This window comes from Aedes albopictus, chromosome 2 (genome assembly GCF_035046485.1).
Source record: "Aedes albopictus strain Foshan chromosome 2, AalbF5, whole genome shotgun sequence".
NCBI classification, from domain to species: domain Eukaryota; kingdom Metazoa; phylum Arthropoda; class Insecta; order Diptera; family Culicidae; genus Aedes; species Aedes albopictus.
The window spans coordinates 253,149,961-253,176,259 of NC_085137.1; the positions used below are offsets into that span (position 1 = coordinate 253,149,961).

The following is a 26,299-nucleotide window of genomic DNA, read 5'->3' on the forward strand; positions in this document are numbered from 1 at the left end:
CTGTTACCGGCAATACTGTTGACCGCGAAACGGTAGTGAATTCACCGTCCGTTCCCTCGCAACTGAGCGACTGCAACCGAGTGGAATGCCAGTTCACAGCTGACACAAACAGAACGGGGAAATCAGATCTTTTCATAGCATACGAGTGCACAACAGTTAGTCAGCAGTTTGATCCGCTGCAGCAGAAAATACAGGGGATGGCCAAAATGTTTGGGATAGGCAACTTTTTTTCTCGCAAATTTTGACTGTTTGTCAACCTATTATATGTGCATCATTGGTATAAATTTGGGCTCGATTGATTAATTTTTCGCGAAGTAAGAACCGTTCGGGTAAAATACTATTCTTTAGACAACTAATATTTGAACTGTCATATCTCAGGAACCAGTGAACCGAATTGAATAAATTTTTTTAACGTTTATCAACAATATATTGATACTTAATACGACGTTATAAAATGTAATATTTTCTCACGGCGAATTAAGTTATACCGAGTTGAAATTTTTACCCATATAGAGGAAAATAAGTCAAACTCATAATACCACACAAAAATTACTAAATGTGTTCTTCCTTCAATCTTAATAGGCTCTAATATATCTGATTAAAGATAACTTGAGAACAGAAGTGGTAAATCTTTCGATATCAACACGAAAATTTATTGGCATTGATGTAAAAAATACATTTTTTGGAGAAAAATCCAAAAAGTGCCAATCCATGATAACTTTTTTCAACGTTTAAAAAGTACCTTTGTTTTAATGGTTTGTGAAGCGTTTACATATTGTTAGTGTACGTTCAAAATTTCATTCAATTTGGTTCACTCGTTTCCGAGATATGACAGCTCAAAAATGAGTTGTCTAAAAAATAGTGTTTTACCCGAACGGTTCTAACTTTGCGAAACATTATTCAATCGAGCCCAAATTTGTTCCAATGATGCATATATAATAGGTTGACAAACAGTCAATATTTGAGATTTTTTGATGCACTCAATAAAAAGATATAGCGTGTTGAACTTTTTTGTGAGAGAAAAAAAAGTTGCCTATCCCAAACAATTTGACCACCTCCTGTATAGTGAAAGATTTCGTTGGTGTAAACTAAGGTTTATTAATCAGTTTGATCAGTTAACTGAATTTATTTCGTTTAGTTTAGTTCTACATTGACTTTCTTGTCGGCTACCCGAGCAGAAGGGAATAACAACAGCATAAGAAGCTGTGCTATTTTGGCAAAATTACTGAATAATAAAATTGATTATTTTTAAGTTATTACCATAACATATTGTGTTATAAACTTGTCTGTCATAAGCGGCAAAATAACAAATTCCATAACAAAAAAATATTCCTGGAAAACCATTTCAATAACTTGTTCTTTAAGTTTCAATAACAACTTAATAACAGTGAATGCGGAAAATATTTCGATAACAAATTTTGATATTGATATGTTATTGATAATAATCGGAGAGCAGAATTTGCTATGATATCAAACTCGTTACTAAATAAGTTCTCTCTCTCTCTTCTTGGCATAACGTCCTCATTGGGACAAAGTCTGCTTCTCAGCTTAGTGTTCTATGAGCACTTCCACTGAGAGCTTTTTTTGCCAATGACCATTTTGCATGCGTATATCGTGTGGCAGGCACGAAGATACTCTATGCCCAAAGAAGTCAAGGAAATTTCCTTTACGAAAAGATCCTGGACCGACCGGGAATCGAGCCCGTCACCCTCAGCATGGTCATGCTGAATACCCGTGCGTTTACCGCCTCGGCTATATGGGCCCTAAATAAGTTATAATACTTATTATATAAGTTATAATACTTATTATATAAAATTATTCGCTTTGTCTCACAAAAATAACATGAGGTTCATCACTCTGACGTAAGAAATATTTTCAAATAAAAAAAAATACTGTGTTCAGCTTTTAATTCATTCTAAGAGATTCGAAGTCGCAAGATAATCGAACTTTAGTAATTTCTATATTATCAAATATGACGAGCTTCTAATTTCACCTGTCATTTATAAACTGTTGTACTTTAATTGTTTTCGGAGCACGGTTTTGAAATCAGCACGTATACTTGAAAAAGTTTGATCGTCGATAGCAATTTGTGTCTTTTGTTTTGTTTTTTTTTCAGCATAGAAACTGATTTTTTTAGAATGCTCAACAGATCCGCATAATTTTTTTTGGGATATTGTAAAGATTGTTTTAATTACTCCGATTTTTCCCTGGATTTAAGAATTATGTCAAATATTCCGCCTTGATTCTACAAGGATTCCTCCAAAAAATTTGCTATAATTTCTCCTGAACTTCCTCTGATGATTCCTACAGGACTCACCAGAAATTTTTGCCATTTTTTTTTTCTAAAAATCTAAAATTCTTCCAGAAATTTGTCGACAGAATTGGTCATAAACTTTTCTATAAATGACTCCCAAAATCTTCCAGAAATTTTGCCGAGAGTTTGTTACCGTTGAGAAACGCTAACTTTGTTTATTGCGTTGTTTTTGAGAATAAATTTGTTAATTGTTTAGTATTTGTTAGTAGAATTTAGATAAAATTGTTATTTTGTTATTTGTTATAAGTTAGTAAATTGTTAGAGATAATTAATAAAAATCAGAACAAAATTTGTTAACACACATGTACCCAACACTGAACAGATCTAAGACAACACATACACAAAATGAGCCAAAAAGGGGAGAAGTGGACGCCATGACACATCCACGTCAGAAAGAGAAAGAAAAAGGGAAATTGGGAAAAGGCAAAGGGGACAGGCTACTGGGTCGAAGATAGCCAAGAGCAAAGTCTTTCGATTCTGACCTCTCGAGGCAACTAGTGCGTTATCGCAGAAATCCAAACCACCAAAGTCAATTTAACCGTTGATCCGTTGATTAAAATAATCAGCAGTTAAAGTTAGAAACGAAAGTTAGTTCGTGAATCGTGAATTATAGAATCAGGTATGGTTCTTCAGACCAAAAAGTGATTCAGCAGTTGGTGAGACGCCCAGTAGCCCTGTGTCTAACCCCACTTTCTTTAGGACCCATTACCATAGGCCTATTCAGCCGGTTAGTGGCCAAGCGAGGCCCGTGATCACCGGTAAGGCATCCCGTCCGCCACCTAGGAGGCCCGAACAGCGTTTTCCGTTCAGCTAGTGGCCTACCTGGACAGCCTTAAGTCCCGTCCGGCATTGAGGACCCTCCGATGCCCAGAACGATCCGTAATCACCCGCAGCCCTCGGCATTCCCCGCTGAGCCCGTTGGTCATCGTCCACCATACCACCCGGTGGCAATATCAAGCGCGAAGGTTGTGCCGCGTACCCCGTCATCCCGTTCAAGCCCGTCGGTCCTCCAAACGCCCAGGACACCCGTAGGGTGGCCCAGTGCTCCACTTCACAACACACCGACACTCCACACACACAGTAAGTTTGAAAAAATTAAAGAAATAGTTAAAAATCAAAATAGTGTTTTACTTGGGTTCTTGACCAGCGAAACGTGCCGACCCTAAGAGTCTCGCTCGCTAGGCGTGGTCCTTTCGACCCGCCAAGTAACAAGTTCTTTGACGGAATCATTTATGGATTTTCAAAGACTCCTCCATAATCCTGCATAGAATCCCTTCAAGGATTTCTCCAGAATTTCCTGTGATCATTAGTCCTGAACTTCATCTTAAGGCGAAACTGGATCCATTTCCTCACTTTTTGGTTTTTGATTTTTTATTAAATAACGATGCGATATTTTCAAAATTGATTTTCGTGCACATGTAGAGTATGGATCAGGGTATCTTCTGATTTTTTCTCGCGAGAGAAAATGTTTTTCGTTTTTGCAAAAACCATTTTTGAACAAAATTTCACTAAAAAATGGTTTCTGCACAAACGAAAAACATTTTCTAAAGCGTAAAAAATCAGAAGATACCCTGATCCATACTCTACATGTGCACGAAAACGGATTTTAAAAATATTGCTTCGTTATTTAATAAAAAATCAAAAACAAAAAAAATGAGGAAAAGCTTCCAGTTTCGCCTTAAGATTTCTCTGAAAATTTCATTGAGGATTTCACCAGAAGTTTTTCCGAAGGATTCTCCAGGAGTTTTTCAAAAGATTCTGCCAAGAATTCTAATAATTGCTCAGAAGAATCACATTCGGAATTTCTGAGAAAATTGCGCCAGTAGTTCTCTTGAAGACTTCTCCAGGGATTTATCGAAAGGTTCCTCCAGAACTTCCAAGTGCTTATCCGAAAATTATTTAAGGAATTCTTAAAAGGAGTCGTTCAGGAATTTCCTTTTTAACTGAATACAAAAATGGAACAACACAAAGGGACAGGTCATAATTGTCGAATTGTTGCTGTGATTTCAAAGTTTGTTACTGTTATGCTATTGCTGATAAGTTGATCAATACTACAACAATAACTAAACTTGTACTTCAACAAAACATGTTATTTTAATGTAATTTAGTTAATGTATATCAATAGCTTGATTATAATACGAGATTGCCCAACAAAATTTGTTATGGAAAAGCTATGCCATGATAATTTAATAATAACAAAACAAGATATAAAAACAGATTATGTGATTTCGTAGTTATTAACTTGCTATTCTCCTCTGCTCGGATACATTGACCATTGCGGTTCGAGAAAGGTTTAGTCAGTCGAGGTAGGTCAAAATTGTTCAGTACAATTTCTTATCTTTGTTGAAATCATTCCGCATTAGATATTTATGTATAGCCTGAAATATTGTATTACTTACCTGTAGACCGCATTCCACGTTTTCGCCGGTTGCTGTAATACCCAGATAGGAGACAGAAAAACACTGAAAATGTAAGTTAAACTTGTACTTACCTATTGTTTATATACTGAAATTAAATTTTTATAAATTTCAGCTTGAAGTTGCTAAGTTGGCTACTATAAGACGGTGTTTTGTTCCGACGATCGGGAACACAGCACACAGCCCAAGCTGTAACACCAAACGACATCCTGATGATCCGCTACATCCAAAACCGGACAGTCGTCGTCCGGAAATAAAGCGGGAACCCCGGAAATGGCGACTAAAGTTCTGCAAGTGAACCCCTGAGAGTGTCATGGGTGTGCACTGTAGGAGGTTCACCACAGAGAATTTAACCGTGGCCCCCATTCAAGAGCCATGGGCAGCTAAATCCAGAATACAAGATATTCCACAACACTCATGTAAGTTGGTAGGGTAATTTTCCAATTGTTGCACGGCTATAAATTCGCCAATTGTTGCACACCTCATAAGAATAACATGGAGTGTGCAACAATAGGCGAGTTTTTAGTCGTGCTACAATTGGAAAATTACCCTATATGATGACAGCCAGCTTTCTGTGGATTCTAATGTGTAAAAGCATAGAGAATACACCCGTAGTGACCAGACTCCAAAAAACTTTTTCAAAAGACCACTCCAATGGTTTGGGTAGCCTCCGAAAGATGGATGGTTCGCTCACTGTAGAGCTTAGCGATACGCTGAGCGAATAGTTAAGGATCCACTTCCCTGATGCAATCCCTGAGCCGAGCATCGGCGACCATGGCATCGTAATTGTTGTCTCGGATCCACAAGAGATCCAATCATGGGTTTCTGGATCTAAAAAAAAACGTAATAAAGGTTGCAAAGGAAGCTTTCACTCGGGCCAGGGTTGAGAGGGCTGTGAGATTTTTCGAGTCATTTGAAGGGCTATTCCCATTACGCCGGGCCGGGACCGTGCCGGGCCCCGGCCTTTCCCCGGTCATCGATTTGTTACATGCGATCACTATGGCGTGTTTCACATCACACCGTGCCGGGGCTCGGTCGGGCCCCGGCCGGGTTAGTGAGAAGCACGCCATAGATATCGTTAGAAAGAAATAGATGACCGGGGCACGGCCGGGGCCCGGCACGGTCCCGGCCCGGTGATGTGAGAAGACCGCTTAAGTCTCCTGGCATGGATGGAATATTCCCAGCGTTGATCCAAAAAGAGGAGAAAACATTAGGGCGAGTCTGATTTTTGGTGCATATACCCAAAGATTGGCGTCAAATCCGGGATGTGTTCATCCCGAAGGCATAAAAGAGAGATAAAACCAACCCCAAAGCATTCAGGCCGATTAGTTTATCTTCTGTAATGCTCAAAATTATGGAAAAGGTACTATGCGAGTACATAAATCACAAATTTATGAAAGTAATGCCTTTGCAAAAAAAAAAAAAAAAACAATTCGCTTATCAAAGTGGCAAATCTACGACCTCGGCACTACATACGGTAGTTCAAAAGATCGAAAAAAAAAAAAACACTTAAATAATGCAATGAATGCGCTCTCGATATCAAGAAATGCTACAAGAGCAATTTTCTTGTAGCATTTCTTGATATTGAGAGCGCATTCGATAACGCTTCTTATTCGTCTATAGGGTCAGCAATGTTGAGGAGAAAATTCGACCCATGCATTGTTACCTGGGTACATGCTATGCTAGCTAATCGAAAAATCTCCTCTGAGCTTAGCGGTTCATACATCACTGTTAAAGCAACAAAGGGGTGTCCACAAGGCAAAGTGCTTTCTCATTTGTTGTGCTCACTGGTGGTTGATAAGCTTCTAGACAGCTTAGAGAGAAGAGGCTTCGATGTGGTTGGATATGCGATATCCCTTTTCTTGAAACAAACACAATTAGTTTATTCAAGTTAAGTACAATATCTAGGTGTCATACTGGAAGCAAAAGTGAATTGGAACTCTCATCTCCAATCAGTTTTGCAGAAAGGTCTCAATACACTTTGGGTTTGTTCGAAAACCCTTAGTAAAAGATGGGACCTAAAACCAAGTATGTCCATGTGGATATATTAAACCATTGTCCGTCCCAGAACTACGCTTCCTTTGTCTGGTGACCTAAAACTTATGAGGCTGCTGCAAGGGCTAAGCTCAACAAAATCCAACGCACTGCTTGCATAGCCATCACTGGTGCAGTTCGTAGTACACCCTAGACGCAATGCTTCACCTACCTCGGTTAGATAAATTCATAAAGCTGGAGGCGGAAACAAGTGCTCTAAGGTTAAAGAGAACAAAAACACTGCTGTCGGGAGACTCTACAGGTCACCTCAGCATATTAAATGAAATTGCCATAAATCCCGCAATAGAAATCTGTAGTGACTGAATGGAAACCGTAGTCAATTATGTTACGATATACCTTACGATGTGCTCATTCCTTCCCGCCAGGAGTGGAAAGAAGGTGGACCCAGCGTTCTAACAGGTTCCATAAATTTCTTCACAGATGGTTTAAAAATGTATAATCTGACAGGCTTCAGAATCTATGGCCCTAGAACAAAAATCTCTGTCCACTTAGGACAGTGGCCCACAGTATTTCAGGCGGAAATATATGCAATATCAGAATGCGTGTTATTATGCCTGAGGAGAAAGTATAGATTTGCAAAAAATACAGGGTGCGGCAGGAAAAGATGCGAAAAGTTCAAGGCACTAGTACACGCTAAATATGGGATATATATATGACTCTTTTTTCATGACGGTGTATCAGTCAATGTCTCTATTCTAGCACTGAAAAATCAAAATGAACATATTTGATGTTTAACATGTGATAATGTAAGCCTAATAAGCGGGTATCAACAAACTGCGCGCCCAATGGTCTTTAAACAAAATGACTATAACAGTAACAAAATTAGCTTAAATTTGATGAACAACCGGACCACACTGATCCAGAGCCATGTAGTTTTACATACTAGATGAAATAAGTGCATATATTTGATGATATTGTACGACCTGTGTACTTTTCTGCGGTTTGAAAATTCTGAATGTCTTCAGCTTCAGGCGCCGCCCTGTAAAGGTTAGTGACCAAAATGGGAAAATTTTTAATTAACTTTTCAGAAAAGTAGCCCATTATAGATCATGGAACGTTGAAACATAGATTTATTGATGTCAAATGGACGAAATCGAGGTTTGAAGTTGAAAAACACTTTCGCATTTTTTCCTGCCGCATACTGTATGTATTTTCTCTGACAGCCAAGCTGCACTTAAGTCGCTTAATAACTACAGTTGTAACTCAAAGCTAGTGTGGGAATGCATTCTGGCTTTGAAAAACTTATCCATATGCAATCGAGTCTACCTACATATATTGGATCCACGGACATACGGGTCTAGAGGAAAACGAGATTGCTGATGAGCTAGCCAGGAATGGATCTAACAGGGGGATGACAAAGGGCCAGAACCAGCAACCCAACATTCGATTCAACATGGCGTCCAATGTTTTTGTTTTGATTGTTTTATTCATGCCAAAAATACGCTTGAAACATCGACATTGCTTTGCTGCTACATATAATATCGTGCAAAGTGATAAAGAAAGAGAAACAATCATCAAAAACAACAATTTCGCTTGGAATGTGTAATTTCCGAAATAAGCACTAACAACACACGCGCCACACACCCGAAAATCAGGACCAAGCTAGGGTATACTGTCCAGAAAGTGGGTACCAAATCGCGCCGTACCAAAAACGATGATGGGTAGAACGGCGATACCGAGTTTGATAGCTGTGTCACCCCACTGGGACCTAATGAAAGGTTCATTGGCCCTGAGCCCTTCTGCGGGATCTCAGACCGCTCTGTAAAAATGGGACTGAACAAATATATGGTCAGTCAAATCACATCAAACTGGAATGCACTTCCCCATACGAGCCAATCCAAAAGGCTCGTAACGATAAACCCCAAGAAAACCCAACAACTATTAGATCTCAACAAAAGGGATCTCAACATCTACATCGGTCAAACAACTGGACACTGTCATTTAGGTTGTCCCAAAATTGCACATGGGCAAAAAGTTTGGGGGCTCACCCTGCAAACGATACCTTAGGGTGTTAGAAACAAACTTTTGTATGACGGCAACTTTTAGAAATGACGTTTAGAGGTCGCCCCGGCGAGATTAAAAAAAATGGCTTTTTTTCGTAATAAATTTCATACAAATATTTTTTACCGTACAAAAATTGGCAATACCCACTATTTTTATATTTTTTGATATGGATCCAAACTTCTTGGATAAAATATGTTTTGTACAGACGACATGTTTTGTAGGTAACTTTTTGATACTGAATTTTTGAATTTACTAAATTTTGTCATTTTTTGATATACTGTGCATTTTACCCATCATAAAAAGTATCTGAACCTAATGCAAATTTTAAACAATTTCCATAAAAAGATAGGAAATTTTATGAGGAAAAACTTTGCCGAAGACAGCATGGCGTTTTTTCTATCCGTTTTAGAGTTATCCACGATTTACTATTTGGTGAAATTTGAGAAAAATACCTTAACTTTTCTAAAAATGTCACATAAGAACTTCTTAAAAACACATACAACGTAAAAAAAATCACGTATACTCAACAAGTTTTTGTCTTGATTGTGTTATGGAATTATGGTGACATCATTAATTGATTTTTATGTTTTGTTATTCAATCCCTCCATATAGAAAATAACCAGCAAAGATTAAAAAAAAAACCTAGCTCTCTTGACAAGCTTCGTACTGCCTATTGATTTTTTAAAGATATTCTCCACAAAATGTTGAGCCATATTTTCGCGTTTATCTTACTTTCCTGTCGATATTCTCAATTATTTTTCTACACGAAGACGTATGAGTCCTGGACCAGTGAAACAGCCCTGGAAACAGTGGCAAAGTCAATAAAGGCGAATAAAGGGTGAGTCGATAATTATTGTGCCATTTTCAAACTAACGTAACTTTTTTCCTACTTCACCAAAATCAACCAAATTTTGCACAGTTTCTCCTTATAATCTGTTGTTTACATACAATGAATTGAGCAGTTATCAGTGAGATTCCGGTCGATATAGAATAAATTTAGTCAACAGATCTAAAAAAGATGTTGTACAATCACATGCTAAAATCTAAAATCATGGTATCGCGCCTTGGAACAATTAAATATTATACATTATGGTCCACTGCACGAATTTATTCTGGCCTGCTTACTCTCACAGGAAATTTGACGTTTGAGCGGTGCCGACACCTCTCAAACGTCAAATTTCGTGTGAGAGTAAGCAGGCCAGAATAAATTCGTGCAGTGGACCATGGGATCATCTTAATGTTTGTCAATAGGTTTCAGGAATGGTTGTCAGTGAAACATAAGCTTGGAGCTAGGTGAAAACCGGGCACGATGCGCATAAACAAACCGGAGAGCTTTAATTATTTGTTTCAAGTGGAGCCTGAACATGTCCACAAGGAGGGAGTTAATTGAAAATGTCGTGAATTTCACTAAAACGCATCCTAAATTTGAACCGATACCAAAAAGTTGAAATACATACATATACTAAACTACTGTAAAAAATTGGTTTCATTTCGTTAACTGTAGACAATTTGCGAATCAGTTGAAGGTTGGGTGGCACAATAATTAACGACTCACCCTTTACGTGGATCCATAACTAAAACGATTGGAACCTTTTTGTGGCGTGGAATACCAACCCGAATCCCCATGCTACAGCTAACACGTCCAAAAGATAAGGGTGGTCTAAATTTGCACCTCCCGAGCTTCAAATGCAAATCGCTATTGCTCAACCGCACCCTGAGGGAACTCGATAGCATGCTATACTACAGATCCTTACTCGAACCGGCGAACAACATTGTGATTGTCTGCCCTGCGGACCTACCTGATGCAAAACTAATGCTGCAACTACGTGATCAAATACCACCAATAGTTTTGGAAAACCCACTAGCTGAAACAATCCATCGATTCTTCGTAGAACAGACGGACGAACCAAAAATACAAAGGACCCACCCTAACATCCGATGGAATAAAATCTGGAGAAACATCGCAGCTAATCAGTTGACTCCGCATCAAAGGAGCACTCTGTTCATGATCGTGAACGAAAAAAACAGCTATCGCAAGCTATACCATACAATTGGCAGGGCTGACAGCGAAGAATGCCCGGATTGCAATGGAATAGTGGAAACTATGCAGCATAAATTCAACGATTGTCCCCGTGTTACGCATGCGTGGGCACATCTGCAACGTAGAATGACTTCAATCACCCCAGGAAGACGACGCCTTACTTTCTCAGAACTACTACGACCAACTCTAGACAGCATTCCGCCCACACAGAGAACAAGGCTCCTGAAGCTCTTCATCGCTTACATCACCTACATTAACAACGTTAACGGCAGAGTTGATGTGCAATCATTAGATTTCTATTTGGAATGTGAAATTTGAATTATAATCCTATAATTATACTTTTAGAATTGTCACGTTTATTGGTCGTGTTTATGTTTTAACAAAAAAAAAAAAAAAATCCATACCAAATTCGAATCGCGATTACGAACATCTTACGTAAGAATACCAATTTTTAGATTCTAAGTTCCAATTCAAGACATTCTAAAAAGCAGAGCATGTCTTTTTTTTACATTTACTGACTTGAACTATCTTATCAACACCGAAAATAAGATACACTGATGCAAATTGAAACGGGTGGGATGAGATGAACCAGTGAGTTAACGTAATGTAATCCAAGGTAAGAACAATTTGATTACCATAACTCATACACGGCATACAATAAGACAAGTTAGGATATTGTTGGTAAACAACAGTTTTGGACGTAAACAAGTGACGTCATTTTTATCATCCTATATGTTGATCAAAATTATAGGGACTACTATAACGTTTTATTCATGTCTTTGAACGATTTGAACAACATCATTGATAAACAAAATCGGCATGTTTTGCGGAATGTATCACCTTCTAAATAATATAGAAAATGTTCCGTGCGTTTGATTGTGTATTATGCTCGTATAAACCATTGTCAATACATCACCGTTAAAAATACCATGGCCTACTGAGGCATCTCAAAATGGTACCTAATGATAAAGTTTCTCGCTAGTAGATACCTTTCTGTATCAAACAAAATGGATTTGTCAATGGAAACAAAAATCCAATAAATGATGCCATCATAATTCCAAAACACAATCAAGACAAAAACTACGTGTTTACGTAGTTACACGTATACGTGTTTTTTTTTACTTTGTATGTGTTTTAAGAAGTTTTTATGTGATATTTTTAGAAAAATACCTAAAATTTCAAATTTTACCAAATAGTTAATCGTGAATTACTCTAAAACGGATAGAAAAAACGCCATGTTGTCTTCGGCAAAGTTTTTCCTCATAAAATTTCCTATCTTTTTATGGAAATTGTTTAAAATTTGGTTCAGATACTTTTAATGATGGGTAAAATGCACAGTATATCAAAAAATGACAAATTTTAGTAAATTCAAAAATCCAGTAAGGAGTGTTTCGTAAAGTAGTTGAAAATGTTTAAAATAGCCTCAAAAATAGTTTAATACAACTTTTAAGTAATTTTATTTTTGGAGATACTGTATAAATCCTTGAAAAAAGAAATGACTTTTATGATTTTCTAAAAATGTTCTTTTAACTGGGTTTTTAACCTAGATTACTGAACGCATGTTTTTAAATTTTTGCACACCTTCTAAAAAATTGAAATTGCGAAAATAGTTCGATAATGTTCGAAAATTGTTAACTTTTTTGTGCAAATATAATAAGCTAAAGAATTCTCATGATATAGGCAAATTATTTTTTACAAGAAAAATCTCCACTGCATTTAAGCGCAATTCTTAAAAATGAAAAAAGGCCATTTTTGAGGAACCCCCTTTTTCTATGCTCCTCAAAATCATGTTTACACAAATAAAAAATACATAAAATGAAATATTCGCATTTTTTTTAAATAGGGTATGTTTTTTAATTTATGGACGAGTAAGTTAGGGCAAAAAACATAATTTCATAACCTTTTAAGATATTAAAAGCAGAACTTCAAAGTTTGAGTAAAAAATAGAGGTTTTTTGGAGTGGACCATTTTGTAGATATAGGAGATTTTTCTTTCGAAAATATGAATTTTGAAAGTCGGTGTTGAATGATATGTTATGTGTACATAACTGTTAACAAGCATCAATATTTTCCAGATTTTTTATCGTACAAATTTTACTTGCTACAGATTTTTGAAATGTTGAAAAATCTTAACAAAATTGCATTTTGTGCAGATTTTTATTTTGTGAGGTGTATTCATTTAACCATATTTTCAATAATACTAAACATTTTCCAAATTTTTCCAAGGTATTCTAAACTTAACTATATTGTGAAGATTTCATAGAAGAACCGAAATGAAAAGACCAACCCAGCTTCGAGATAGAGCATTCTGAACATTTTCAACTACTTTCCGATACGCTCCTTATTAAAAAGTTACCTGCAAAACATGTCGTTAATTATTTTTTCCAAGAAGTTTGGATTCATATCAAGCTGTAAAAAATATAAAAATAGTGGGTATTGCCAATTTTTGTACGGTAAAAAATATTTGTATGAAATTTATTACGAAAAATGGTCATTTTTAAAAAATCTCACCGGGGCGACCTCTAAACGTCATTTCTGAAAGTTGCCGTCATACAAAACTTCTAACACCCTTATCTATCATTTGCAGGGTGAGCCCCCAAGCTTTTCGACCATATGCAATTTTGGGACAACCTGCAGATACTATCTACCAAAGATCGGAGCAATCCAAACCTCAAATTGTCGCTTCTGTGACGAGGAGAGAGAAACATCAGAACACATCCTCTGCTATTGCAGTGCACTCACGCAACGTAGGTTCAAAGTTCTCAGCAAGCCCTTCTTAGAGCCTGCTGACATATGGATCTTATCCCCCAAGCAAGTGGTTGGCTTTATAAAGCTAGTCTCGCCAGAATGGGGGAATCACATACTGTAACTCAGGATCTCTATTCATCCATAATAGATGGTCTTGAGTTCAGTCGATACTCAGCTATCTCAGTGACAAACATGTTTCTGAGATAATTTGCGGACCCCACAGCAAAAAGGGTATATCACAATAGTTCTAAAATCTGGACGCAATGATCTTCACCCGACAAACGAGAGAGAGAGAGACTCCCTGTTTATGTCCTTATAATCTATATATATAAATGCAGTGGCATACGTGGGACCGCACATAACTTGCGAATGGAACGTCCTATTTGGGTCGTCTTGGTTTTGTTCTGTTAGTTTTCACCCAAGGAAGGTTTATTAGGCATAAAATGTGAAAAAAATGAGAGTTTTTGAAAATCATGTTTTTGTACATTTAAAAAGGGGACTTGGACTTGGCTAGGGACTTGAAACGTCAAAAAATGCAGTAGGCAGGACAAAGTGTGCCGGGGTCAGCTAGTTAGTAATAAAATATCTAACAAAATCATTACTTTAACCTTTCTCATGCATCACGCCGGGATCAGCTCGCCGACGTAGTGTACGATATGGTGACCCTAATGCACAAGGAAGACTAATATGCCTAACAGGGTATCGCGCCACTTGGGCGGTGGCTTCTATATTCGTCTGTTTTCCACTATTACTCAGTCAATTTTGAACCAATTGACTTGAAATGTTGTACACGGGTATATACTATACCTATCTCACCACATTCCAAAAGTTGTGTCAATTGGTTCAATTTTGACTGAGTTATAGTGGAAAACAGACGAATATAGAAGCCACCGCCCAAGTGGCGCGATTCCCTACTAGTTGGCCGTAATATAAATCAAAATTAGAGAATTTCGATTTTTAATAAGGCGCTACTTACCTATGACTAAGATGAATTTCACCAGCTTCACATGGAAACGAATCCGCCACAGAATACCTACCTTGATACCTACCTATGTAGAGACTACCGCATCACGTTTCATTGAAATCCTTTCCAGTGATTTATTATCAGCGGCGCGAAGGTGGTTGGATGCGATTTATCGGTCAATTTGTCACCAGTGACTTGCACGCGAGCACAAGAAGGAAACCCCGTATATGAGCACCACGAGAGTACACAGACAAGAGGCGGTCGGTCGGTCAGTTTATTTCGATCCTCTATTTTATTCAATGATGATTCCACCTAGGTTTACAATGGGTGCTTTTACATGGTTTATGTTTTTCCAGTGGGGCTGTGTGCTTCACATCGATTAGAGCTGTTTTTACATGCTGGGGTTGGCTAAATGCTTTTTGGATTCATTTTTACGACAGCTTTTTGACACAACGGTTTCGGAAAGAGGATATTTTTTTTTTATCAATTGTGTTATCTGTTTTTTGGCTTAGAGGAATGATACCTCAATATTCGGCATTCTCGGCGAACCGCTTGTTCCAGATTGGCTTAGTTGATAGTCTCTTACAAGCTATTCTTATCGGTTAAAACCTTTCGCTAGGTTGTTAAATAAAATCAATTCTACAAAACAAAAATAAATCACAGAATGCAAATATTTTCTTACATCTTAATATGGTTATAAAAATACTGGAAACACTTAGAGACTGTCGTTGTTATTTATTTATTTTTGTAGTGTGTTTCGTTGCTTAACATTATAAAAGCAAATTAAATAATGTACAAAGCAAAAAAGCAGTCCAAATCGTTGAATTTCAATATTCGATTCAGCCGTTTAATTTTAACACAATGAAACTCTCTTTAAAAATAGACCAGTAGCATCCAATTTTAACAGGAAATGAAGAACTAAGAGTGGCAATCCCTGTGAGCCAGCAGTAGAGTTTTCTAGCGGGCAATGAAACGTAGGGGGAGTTGGTTTAATACGCGCCACCGGGGTAAAACGACCCAACTCAATATCTCCCGGATATTATTTTTTTTTCATATGACATGTTTACATTAATCGATTGCATTTTCAATTTTCTATCCTCTCAATCGATGAAACTTGGAATTTCACAAACTAATAAAATATTAAAACTGAAAAACGATTTTAGCCATTTCTGTTGTAAGAATGCGAAAACTTTTTTCGCAGATTTGGAGGTCAAAATGGAATAAAATGGCAAAACTTCATATTTTCATATAATTTTCTCTTTGCTCTCTCGAAATTCATGATTTGTGCAAAAAAATGCCGTTGTAAGTGTAAAAACGCGTATTTTAAGGTTCAAAATCGCGAGTACTCATGGGGCAAAATGCACCGGCCTTCCCCGTAACTCCAAAACAGCCGTTGGCGTTTGAATTATGACTACAGTAACACAGAGACGAAAATCAGAACCTTTCAAATGTGCATTATTTGCGTTATTAGCTGCCGCACTTACGTCGAGCAAACACCGTGATGCATGCCACACCCGGAACAGGTTATTTCTTGGCGTATTACATGCAGTGGCGCCGCTGACGATTTACCCCGAAAAAATGAAAAACACATATTTGAACAACAATTTTTTGAAAAAATATAGTTTTGCTTCTACAACGTTATTTGGTTCAATATTTTCAATAATTGGAAGCAAACATATTGAACTTTAGGATGCCAGCAACTAGAATGGGCATTATTGTGCGTTTCATGGCTAAAATCGATTCAATTCTTAGGGGGCGCGTTATACCCCGATATCCCCTACTTCGTATAGTGGCAGTAATTCAAACAAAACCCGTAAACACCCGGGACGATCTACTTCTGGTAGAAATGCAATATCTTCTTTATTTTAAAGCTTTTTACCCTGGAGTTTTTTTTATAGTCAAGGTCAAGAGGAATAGTTGTGCTAAGAAATACATAGCACCTCCCCCCTCTGCACCCTCCATAGGCAGCAATAGTGCTGGTTGCCGAAAATACGTGACTATCCCCAGAGAATATTTCACGAATTTCTTTTTGGATTCCTCCATGGACTCAGCTAGGAATTCATTCAGGTATTCCTACTACAACTAATCCAGGGATTTCTTCAGGAGGGATTCTTTCTGAAATACCTCCAGGGATTCCTCTAGAGTTTCCTCCAGGAATTCCTCCAGGGCTCCAGGTATTACTCCAGGGATTCCTCCAGAAATTCCTCCCGGACTTCCTCCACGAATACCTCAAGGATTTTCTCCAGGAATAACTACTAAGGCGCCATCCACAAATTACGAAACGCTCTAGGGGGAGGGTGGGAGTATGGCCAAGCGTTACGGCCCATACAAAAATTTTCGGGTTTTCATACAAAAAAGCGTTACGGAGGGGGGAGGGGTGCGGTCGAAAAATTTCTATTTTAGCGTTACGTAATAAATGGATGCTGCCTAATTAATCTAGGAATTCATAAAGGGATTCCTTCAGAAAATCCTCCATGGTGTACTCCTGGAATTCTTCCACAAATTCATACCGGAATTACTCCAGGAATTTCTCAAAGGGATTCGTCCTGAATTTCTTCCAGGAATTCTATCAGTCATTCATCAAGGAGTTTCTCCAGGAATTCTTTCAGGATATAATCCAGAAATTCCTCCAGCAAATACTCCAGGAATTTCTTCAGGAATTCCTTCAGGAATTCCTCTACGAATTCCTCCTGGAATTCCTCTAGACATTATTCCGGAAAATATTTCAGGAATTCCTATAAGAAATATTCCAGAAATTCCTCCAGGGATAGCTGCAGGAATTTCTACAGGAATTTCTGTAGGAATTATTACAGGAATTTCTTCAGAAATTCCTTCAGGAACTCCCCTAGAAATTCTTCCAGGAATTCCTCCAAGAAATATTCCTGGTAGTCCTCCAGAAAATACTCCAGGAATCGTTCCGGGATATATTTTAGAAATTCTTCGCGTGAATTCCTCCAGGAATTATCTTGGGTATTTTTCCAGAAATAACTCCAAGAATTCTTACAGGAAATATTCCAGGAATTCCTCCAGGAAATTAAAAAAAAAATAACGTCAAAAAGTTCTACAGGAAATTGACAGTATTCTTCAAGGAATTGCTGGAGAAACCAAGAGATTCTTGGTGGAATTCTTGAAAAAAGTCTTGGAATTCCTTCAAGAATATTCCAGAAAGGAAATTCTAGAAGCGATTGTTGGAGGAATTCTTGGCGGATGTCTTGGAAAAATTCTTGGAAGAATTCCTGGAAAAATTGTTGGATGAATTTCTGGGGGGATATCTGTAGGCATTTTTGGAGGAATTTCTGATGGATTTTCAGGAACAGTTTTTGAAGTTATTTATTGAAAAGCCCTGGATTTCTCCAGAAATTCCTCAAAGACTTCCTCCACGAATTCCTCCAGGACTTTCTCCAGGAATAACTGCTAATTAACCTAGGAATTCATCAAGGGGTTCCTTCAGAAAATCATCCTTGGTGTACTATCAGTCATTCCTCAAGGAATTTCTCCAGGAGTTCATTCAGGATATATTCCAGAAATTCCTCCAGCAAATACTCCAGGAATTCCTTCAAGAATTTCTCCAGAAATTACTCTACGAATTCCTCCTGGAATTTCTATAGGAATTCCTCTAAACATTGTTCCGGGAAATATTCCAGGAATTTCTTCAAGAAATATTCCAGAAATTCCTCCAGGAATTAGTCCTGGAATTCCTCTACGAATAACTACAGGAATTTCTTCAGGAACTCCCCTACAAATTCCTCCAGGAATTCCTCCAAGAAATACTCCAGAAATTCCTCCAGGAATTACTCCAGTAATTGCTCCAGGAAATCCTCCAAGAAATATTCCAGGAAGTTCTCCAGAAATTACTCCAGGAATTGTTTCGTGAAATACTTTAGAAATTCTTCGCGTGAATTCCTCCAGGAATTATCTTAGGAACTTCTCCTTGAATTCTTACAGAAAATACTCTAGAAAATCCTCCAGGATTGACAACAAACATTCCTACAGGAAATTCTTCAGGAATTCCTCTAAGAATTGCTCCAGGAAATTCTTTTGAAATTCCTCACAAATTACTTCATGAATTCTACCAGAAGGTACTTCAGGAATTCCTCTGGGACTTACTCCAGAAAATTATTCATGAAATTCCTGGAGAAATTCCTGGAACAATTCTTGTAGGAGTTTTTGGAGGAATTCCTGACAGTATTCTTCAAGGTATTGCTGGGGAAATTCCCAAAGAGTTTCTTGGTGAAATTCTTCAAAAAGTCTTGGAATTCCTTCTAGAATATTCATGGAAGGGAATTCTGGAAGCGATTGTTGGAGGAATTCTCGGCGGATGTCTTGGAGAAATTCCTGGAGGAATTCCTGGTAGAAATCATAAAGGAATTTCAAGGAGGAAATCTGTAGGCATTTTTGGAAGAATTTCTGATGGATTTCCTGGAACAATTTTATTGAAAAGCCCTGGAGGTTTTCCTAGAGGAACTTATAAAGGAATCCCTGGCGAAATTTCCGGAGGGATTCATGGACGAAGTATTGCAGAAGTTTTGGTGGAATATCTGGAGAAATTCTTGGAAAAATTCCTGAAGGATTTTTTGGAGAAATTTTTGGTGGAATTCCTTGAGAAATTCTTGGACAAATTCTTGGAAAAAGACTCGGAGCAGTTTCTGGAGAATTCCCTGAAGGAATACTCTGAGGAATCCCTGGAATTGTACCGGGAGTATTTTCTTGAGGAATTTCTGGAGGTTTCCTGAAGAACCATGGAGGGATTTTTTTTTTATGAATTCTTGAAGGAATTTCTGGAAAAAATCCCTGGAGGTATTACTGACAAGATCCCCGAAAAAAAAATTAAGTAGGGGCTCCTGGTGAAATTCTTGGGGAAGGTCCTGTAGGAATTTTTGGAGGAATTCCTGGAGGGATTCTTGGAAGAATTCTAGAAATGTCTGTATGAATTCTTTGAGAAATTCCTGGAGGAGTTCTTGGGGAAATTCCTGAAGATATTATAATTCTTGGAGGACTTCCTGAAGGAATTTCCTGAGTAATTTATGGAGGAGTTTCTGGAGGATTTCCTGGTGGAATTTTAAGAAGAATTTATTAAGGAATTCCTGAAGAAGTTCTTGAAGTAATTTCGGGAAAAAAATTTGGCGTAATTCCTTGAGAATTTTTTGGAGGTATTTCTGAGGAAATCCCTGAAGGAATTCTTGGACGAATTCTTAAAGTCATTCCAGGAGTATTTTCTTGAGGAATTTCTAATGGTTTCCTAAAGGATCCTGGAGGTATTTATGGAGGAGTTTCTGGAGGAATTCTTGAAGAAATATATTAAAAAATTCTTCGAGGAATTTCTGAAGAAGTTCCTGGAAGATTTCCTGAAGTAATTTATGTAGAAATTCCTTGAAAAAATTCTTCATGAATTTCTGGAGAAATGCCTGAAAGTAATCTCGGATGAATCCCTGGAGTAATTTTCGGAAGATTTTCTGGAGGATTTCCTGCAGGTTTCTGGAGAAATTCTTTGAGTAATTTCTGGAAAAAATCCTTGAGGAATTCCTGGAGGAATGCTTGGAGAATTTCTTGGCAGATGTTTTGGAGGAATTCCTGGAGAAGTTTTTTGAGGAACACCTAGAGGAATTTTTTGAGGAATTCTTGGCATTTATAGAGAAATATCTGGAGAAATACTTGGAGAAATTCCTAGTGGAATTCTTGAAGAAATTTTTGGAGAAATTCCTGGAGAGAATCTTGTAGGAATTTCTAGTAGAATTCTTGGAGGAGCTCCAGGAAGAACTTTTGAGGGCTTTGTCGAAAAATTCCTAAAGGAATTCTTGAAGAAATTTTTGTCAGAAATTCTTGGAGGAATACCTGGCAGGATTCTTTGAGTAATTGTTGGCAAAAGTATTGAAGGAATTTCTGAAGGATTTTTTTGGAGGAACTACGCCGATAAAGGAACGAGATTCAAAAGTAGAGCTTGTAGAGCTTAATGGTCTTAATTCCAGAATAGTTTGGATGACCTTGATCACTAAGTGAATGTTGCTAAGTTATCAGAATTGCACTCTGAGGCTCTAGAAGTAGCGTAGGTTAGATTCCGCGAGCATTTGCTACAATAAAAATATCCTCAGATTTACAGATATTGCGACCCATACTTCAAAATACCCAGACAGACACTCAAAGAGATACTCGTAATATTACGAGATATAGAAAGTAAGGATCAGAATGATATGCGTAGATTTCACACCACTACTGGAAAAAAATGAAGATACCGATTTAATTTTTGGATTATAGGATTAGATTGGGAAACTCGAACAATTAGTTTACCACTCTTCTCTCACAAGGACAGAGATTAAACATTAGCTGCATAAAAAGTACTGATTCAATTATGCGGACTGCTTTTTGTTGTGTACATTACTTACAACAAGCATATGGATACAAATTCGTTTCTTTTTTTGATTCGGTACGCCACATTTACATGTTGAATCCATCGAGAATACTTCAAAAGTGACTTACGTATAAATAAGTTTTATGATATATATCAGAGTGAGATTTGAGTTCCATAAATATACAAAAGTTCGAGACAAAATGGCATTATTATCAGTTGGTGCAGAAATGGCTTATTGTGTGGATAATTACTCTAATCGCGAAATGGCAATAATTTACACTGATCAATTTACTTCTCATCCGGTTCCGTTCTTCGTCACTGCTTCAGCGCCGCCTACTTAGTTGCAGATGTACTCATCCTTGCGCACATTGCACGTGTCGCACTTGACCGAACAGCACCAGACAAACTTGCAGTTGCACTTTTCCTCCACATTTCGGATTCGTGTCTGGTAGCCACGGCCGCAGCACAGCAACCGGCAGCCCTCGATTCCGTAGGATGTGCGGTTGCAGAACCGTCCCCGAGTGCCGAAGATGCCGAAGCTGGAGGAAAGAAAACGAAACATTAAAAAAAAATGTTATGTAGTGCTAGTTACGTCAGTAGGCTAACAGGTTTTCAAATTTTCAGGTGTGCGACCCTTCTTGTCATCAGACGTACTTTACGCGACACTTGTTGAACAGGACCGTTTAATTTTTGAACATTTTTTGGTTAGTTCCATTTTATATTGTTAAGTGTACAGCTCCTTGATAGCCGCCTTACCAAAGTAACCTTTTTTAATCAAATAGACTAGAAGAGGTTCATAAAACCATCATAAAGCTAAAATAAAAGTAATTAGGTTTTACCTCTAAAATACTAATTGGCTATCAAAATGTTACTTGGGCATAGTTCTTGAGCTGTTGAATGGCATCTTTGACTACTCCTTTACTGGGGTGTGAACACAGAATAGTGTCATTCCCCTTGCCTGTCCTTCCCCTAGCAAGCACCAGTGACAATAAGTAGCATGACGAGGTTGTCAGTGTGTTGCTGCTTTATTGAGGAGTGACGCTCTGGCGGGGCAAGTCGCCTTCATCGTGTGGTCCCGTATAATGCCAAGTGATTCTACTGTACTTCGTTTGCTAAGATGGCTTGGAACAGATTGTTCCAGTGACTTCCGCAATATTCACACTACACTAAATCCTTTTTTTACACGACTTTTTTTTACGCGATTTTATTTTGCACGATTTTTTTTACGCGATTTTCTCGAAGTTACGCGACTTTTTTTTACGCGATTTTGGTTATTTGCGGAAGGCAAATCGCGTAAAAAAAGATTTCCCTTTGATTTTTTTACGCGATTTCACGAAGTTACGCGAACTTTTTTTACACGATCTTTTTTTTGCGCGGACGCATCCATCGCGTAAAAAAAGGATTTAGTGTATTGACGTGGCTGCCCCAGTTACTGTCTCGATCCTTCCTGTCTACATATGTCCGGTGTACCATTCAGGTGTTCGTCGGAGTGCTGTTGTCACCTTTCAATCATCTCTCGTTGCCTCGCCAGGATGCCTCCATCTTTACTCCTTATATTTCGGCCCACAGCACGAATCTTTTGCGGGATGAGTTGAGTTGCGGACAGAATTTCCGCGTTTCTTGAGAACGGCACAGCACATTTCGATTATTTCAAGCCCCGTACTATGGGGCAGCAGGGACGAAAGTCCTGGGGCCTGACGAACCCCCCGCTTGCGAGTCAGCCGCGTAGTCGCCGGCTAAGAATAGAACTACTAACCCCAATTCAAGGTGTCAAGCGAACCGTGCTGAGAAATGAGTGATCGAGGGGGTGAAAAAGATGCTCGATCTTTAACGGAGCCTGTGGGGTACCTGGGCACCCCCCACAGTAAGCTGTCCCTTACCGCGTTAATGCAGGGCTCTGGCGTGGTGGACATACTTTCCCGTGCTACTCGTGGGATTTAATCATTCAGCAGCGGAGCCTGCAAATGAGAAAATGCCGGGCTTCGTGGCCGTGCGGTTAGCGGCGTCAGTCGTCTAGGCGTTTCGTAAACCTCGGAGTGCGGGTTCGATTTCCGCTCCAGTCGGGGAAAACTTTTCGTCAAACGGAAAATTCTCCATTGGGCCACTGGGTGTTATGTGTGTTGTCCGTTGTCTCGTGTTAGTGTAATGTTCAGTCTGTGCAGCCTCTGGCTGAAGACGGTGCAGTGTCTTTTTTTTTTACCCAAAGACGCCTTCTCCTTCGCAGGAAGTCCGAATAAGGCGGAAGCGACTGCTCGCGACAAAGGGGGCAATCAATCGCAGAAGCGGGCGAGGCAACCGTCAGGCGAGGGGCTGTCTGGCGGTGCCCGTAAGGCCAGGCGAATCATTACCCCGAAAGTCGGTAATAATGCCGGAAAGTCGGACCACAGCCAGGGTTCCCGGAAAGCTGGGAAGGGTGGGCCTGAAAAGGCTGGCCCATCCCGGAACGATGGGAACAAGGGGTTGCGACCGCTGGTGGGCTTTCAACAGCCACAGAGTAGGGCGATCCAAGGGGAGGACCCCCCTTGGACGAAGGTAGAGCGGAAGAGGAAGAAGAAGGCGAATCCGCAGGTAGTAGCGCAGGACGCCAAGCCAAGGCGTAGGAGGGCAGGTGCCAAGCGTGAGAAAGGCGACGCGATCGTCATCAAGACGATCATTCCAAGTACTCGGACGTCTTGAAGATGATGCGAAGCTACGCCAAGCTTGAGGGTCTTGGAGCCGACGTACGCAGTATTAGACGTACTCGTACGGGCGAGATGATCCTGGAGCTGAAGCGCCAGAAGGAGCACAAGGGCGCCGCCTATAAGAGGCTGGCAGAAGAGGTCCTTGGTGAGGGTGTGCAGGTGAGGGCTCTGACACATGAGGCGACTCTGAAGGTCAAGGACATTGATGAGATCACCGAAGTGGAAGAGCTCGTCACGGCACTGCGGCAACAGTGCGATGTGCAGGTGGCCGCCGCAGCCGTTAAGCTACGGAAAGGGCCAGCAGGAACACAGATAGCTTTGGTTCAGCTACCTATGGCGGACGTCAAAAAGTCCGTTAAAGTAGGGAGCATGAAGGTGGGTTGGTGTGTATGTCACCTGACATTCCCCGAGCCACCAGAGGTTTGCTTCAGGTGTCTGGAACCAGGACACAAGTCGTGGGACTGCAAAGGCCCCGACAGGCGCAAACTGTGCAGGCGATGCGGCGCTGAAGGTCATAAGGCCCAAAGCTGCACGAGTCCGCCCATCTGCATGATCTGTACCGGGAAATCCTCGAACAACAGACATCCGATGGGTGGTCCAAGGTGCCCGGCCTTCAAGAAAGCCGCAGTGAACAACAAATCAAAGTGCAGGTAACGCAGCTGAACCTGAACCACTGTGATGCGGCTCAGCAACTTTGTCAGGCGGTTTCTGAGTGGGAGACGGATATCGCCATCATATCGGACCCATACCGAGTACCCGCCGGCAACGGCAACTGGGTCGCGGATGGAACCAGAAAAATGGCGGCGATATGGACGACGAGTAAATACCCTGTCCAGGAGTTGGTGTCTTCTACCTATGAGGGCTTCGTGGTCGCCAAAGTAAACGGGATCTTCTTCTGTAGCTGTTATGCGCCTCCGCGGTGGCCGATCGAGCAGTTCACGCAAATGCTGGACCGCTTAACGACCGTGCTAACAGGGCGAAGGCCGGTGGTAATAGCGGGTGACTTTAATGCCTGGGCCGTGGAATGGGGAAGCCGTTTCACGAACCAGCGCGCTCAGATCCTGCTAGAAACACTGGCCATCTTAGATGTCAACTTGGCTAATGTCGGTACCAAGAGTACCTTTAGTCGAAACGGAGCGGAGTCAATTATTGACGTGACCTTTTGTAGTCCTGGCCTAACAAGTAGTTCGAACTGGAGAGTAGATGATGGCTATACTCACAACGACCACCTGGAGGTTCGCTACAGTATCGACTACAACAACAGCAGACAGCGGATAGAAGAAGAGGCGGCTAGGCCAAGCCCTCGCAGGTGGAAGACATCATACTTCGACGAAGGGATATTTAGGGAGGCGCTCCGCCGTGAGCGAAACTTAATCGGTTTAGCCGGCGACGAGCTGGTAGCGGTGCTCTCACGTGCGTGTGATGCGACCATGCCTAAGCGAGTCCACCCTAGAAATGGGAGGTCACCGGCTTACTGGTGGACCGACGCGATTGCGGACCTGCGCCGCGCCTGCCTACGGGCTAGGCGGCGGATGCAGCCAGCACGGTCAGAGGAAGAGCGAAACGAACGGCGGGTGGTGTTCGCCGCTGCAAAAGCCGCGCTTAAGACCGAGATAAGAGCAAGCAAAAAGGCCTGCTTTGAGGGTCTCTGTCAGAGTGCCAAAACGAACCCGTGGGGTGACGCCTACAGGATCGTTATGGCCAAGACGAGAGGTGTGATGGCTCCTACAGAGCAATCTCCAGAGATGTTGGAGGGGATCATTGGAGGACTTTTTCCGCGTCATGATCCTAGTCCTTGGCCTCCTTTCGTAGGACAGCCGAGGACTGGGGCTGGCGATGAGGAGAGGGTCACCGATGTGGAACTTGCGGGGATAGCTAAGTCCCTTAGCGTAGGTAAGGCCCCAGGTCCGGACGGAGCTCCGAACATGGTCTTAAAAGTAGCTATTGCAGAGGCTCCCGAGATGTTCAGGCCTGCTATGCAGAAATTCCTGGACGAGGGAGTTTTCCCAGAAGCTTGGAAGAGGCAGAGCCTGGTACTATTGCCAAAGGCGGGGAAACCACCCGGAGACCCGTCGGCATATAGACCAATATGCTTGATTGACACGGCGGGGAAGGTGCTCGAAAAGATCATCCTCAATAGAATGTTGAGCAACCAGTACGGCTTCCGGAAGGGGAGGTCCACCGCAGACGCTATCTTGTCGGTTACAAAAACCGCCGAGAAAGCACTCGAGCCTAAGAGGAGGGGAATTCGCTTTTGCGCGGGAGTGACTCTGGATGTAAGGAATGCGTTTAATAGCGCCAGCTGGTATGCTATTGCCGATGCGCTCTTGCGTCTGGGGATACCGGAGTACCTGTACAAGATTTTCGGAAGTTACTTTCAGAATCGTGTACTAGTCTACGACACGGAGGTGGGTCGGAAGTGCTTTCACATAACCAGGAGTCCCGCAAGGTTCCATCCTGGGTCCGGTGTTATGGAATGTCATGTACGACGAGGTGTTGAGGTTAGAGTACCCAGTGGGAGTGGTGATTGTCGGATTTGCCGACGACATTACGCTCGAAGTCTACGGTGAAACGATCGAGGAGGTAAAGTTGACTACCAACCACTCGATCAAGGTTGTGGAGGCGTGGATGCGGTCCAGGAAACTGGAGCTGGCTCACCACAAGACAGAGGTGACGGTTGTTAACAACCTGAAGTCGGAGCAGCAGACGGAGATCAGTGTAGAAGAGTGC

The 26,299-nt window shown here is 40.5% G+C and overlaps 2 protein-coding genes across 10 annotated transcripts in view; one reads left to right on the forward strand and one right to left on the reverse strand.

Moving 5' to 3' along the window:
* Positions 1–26,299, forward strand: part of LOC109428200 (myb-like protein AA) — a 149,995-nt gene that overhangs the window by 50,654 nt on the left and 73,042 nt on the right. The gene's annotated exons all lie outside the window — the stretch shown is intronic.
* Positions 18,691–26,299, reverse strand: part of LOC109427891 (protein Wnt-1) — a 267,059-nt gene continuing 259,450 nt past the window's right edge. The window contains exon 8 of the mRNA XM_062851572.1: positions 18,691–21,427. Within this exon, the coding sequence (XP_062707556.1) occupies positions 21,226–21,427 (202 nt within the window). The 3' untranslated portion in view covers positions 18,691–21,225. The remainder of the gene's footprint in view (positions 21,428–26,299) is intronic.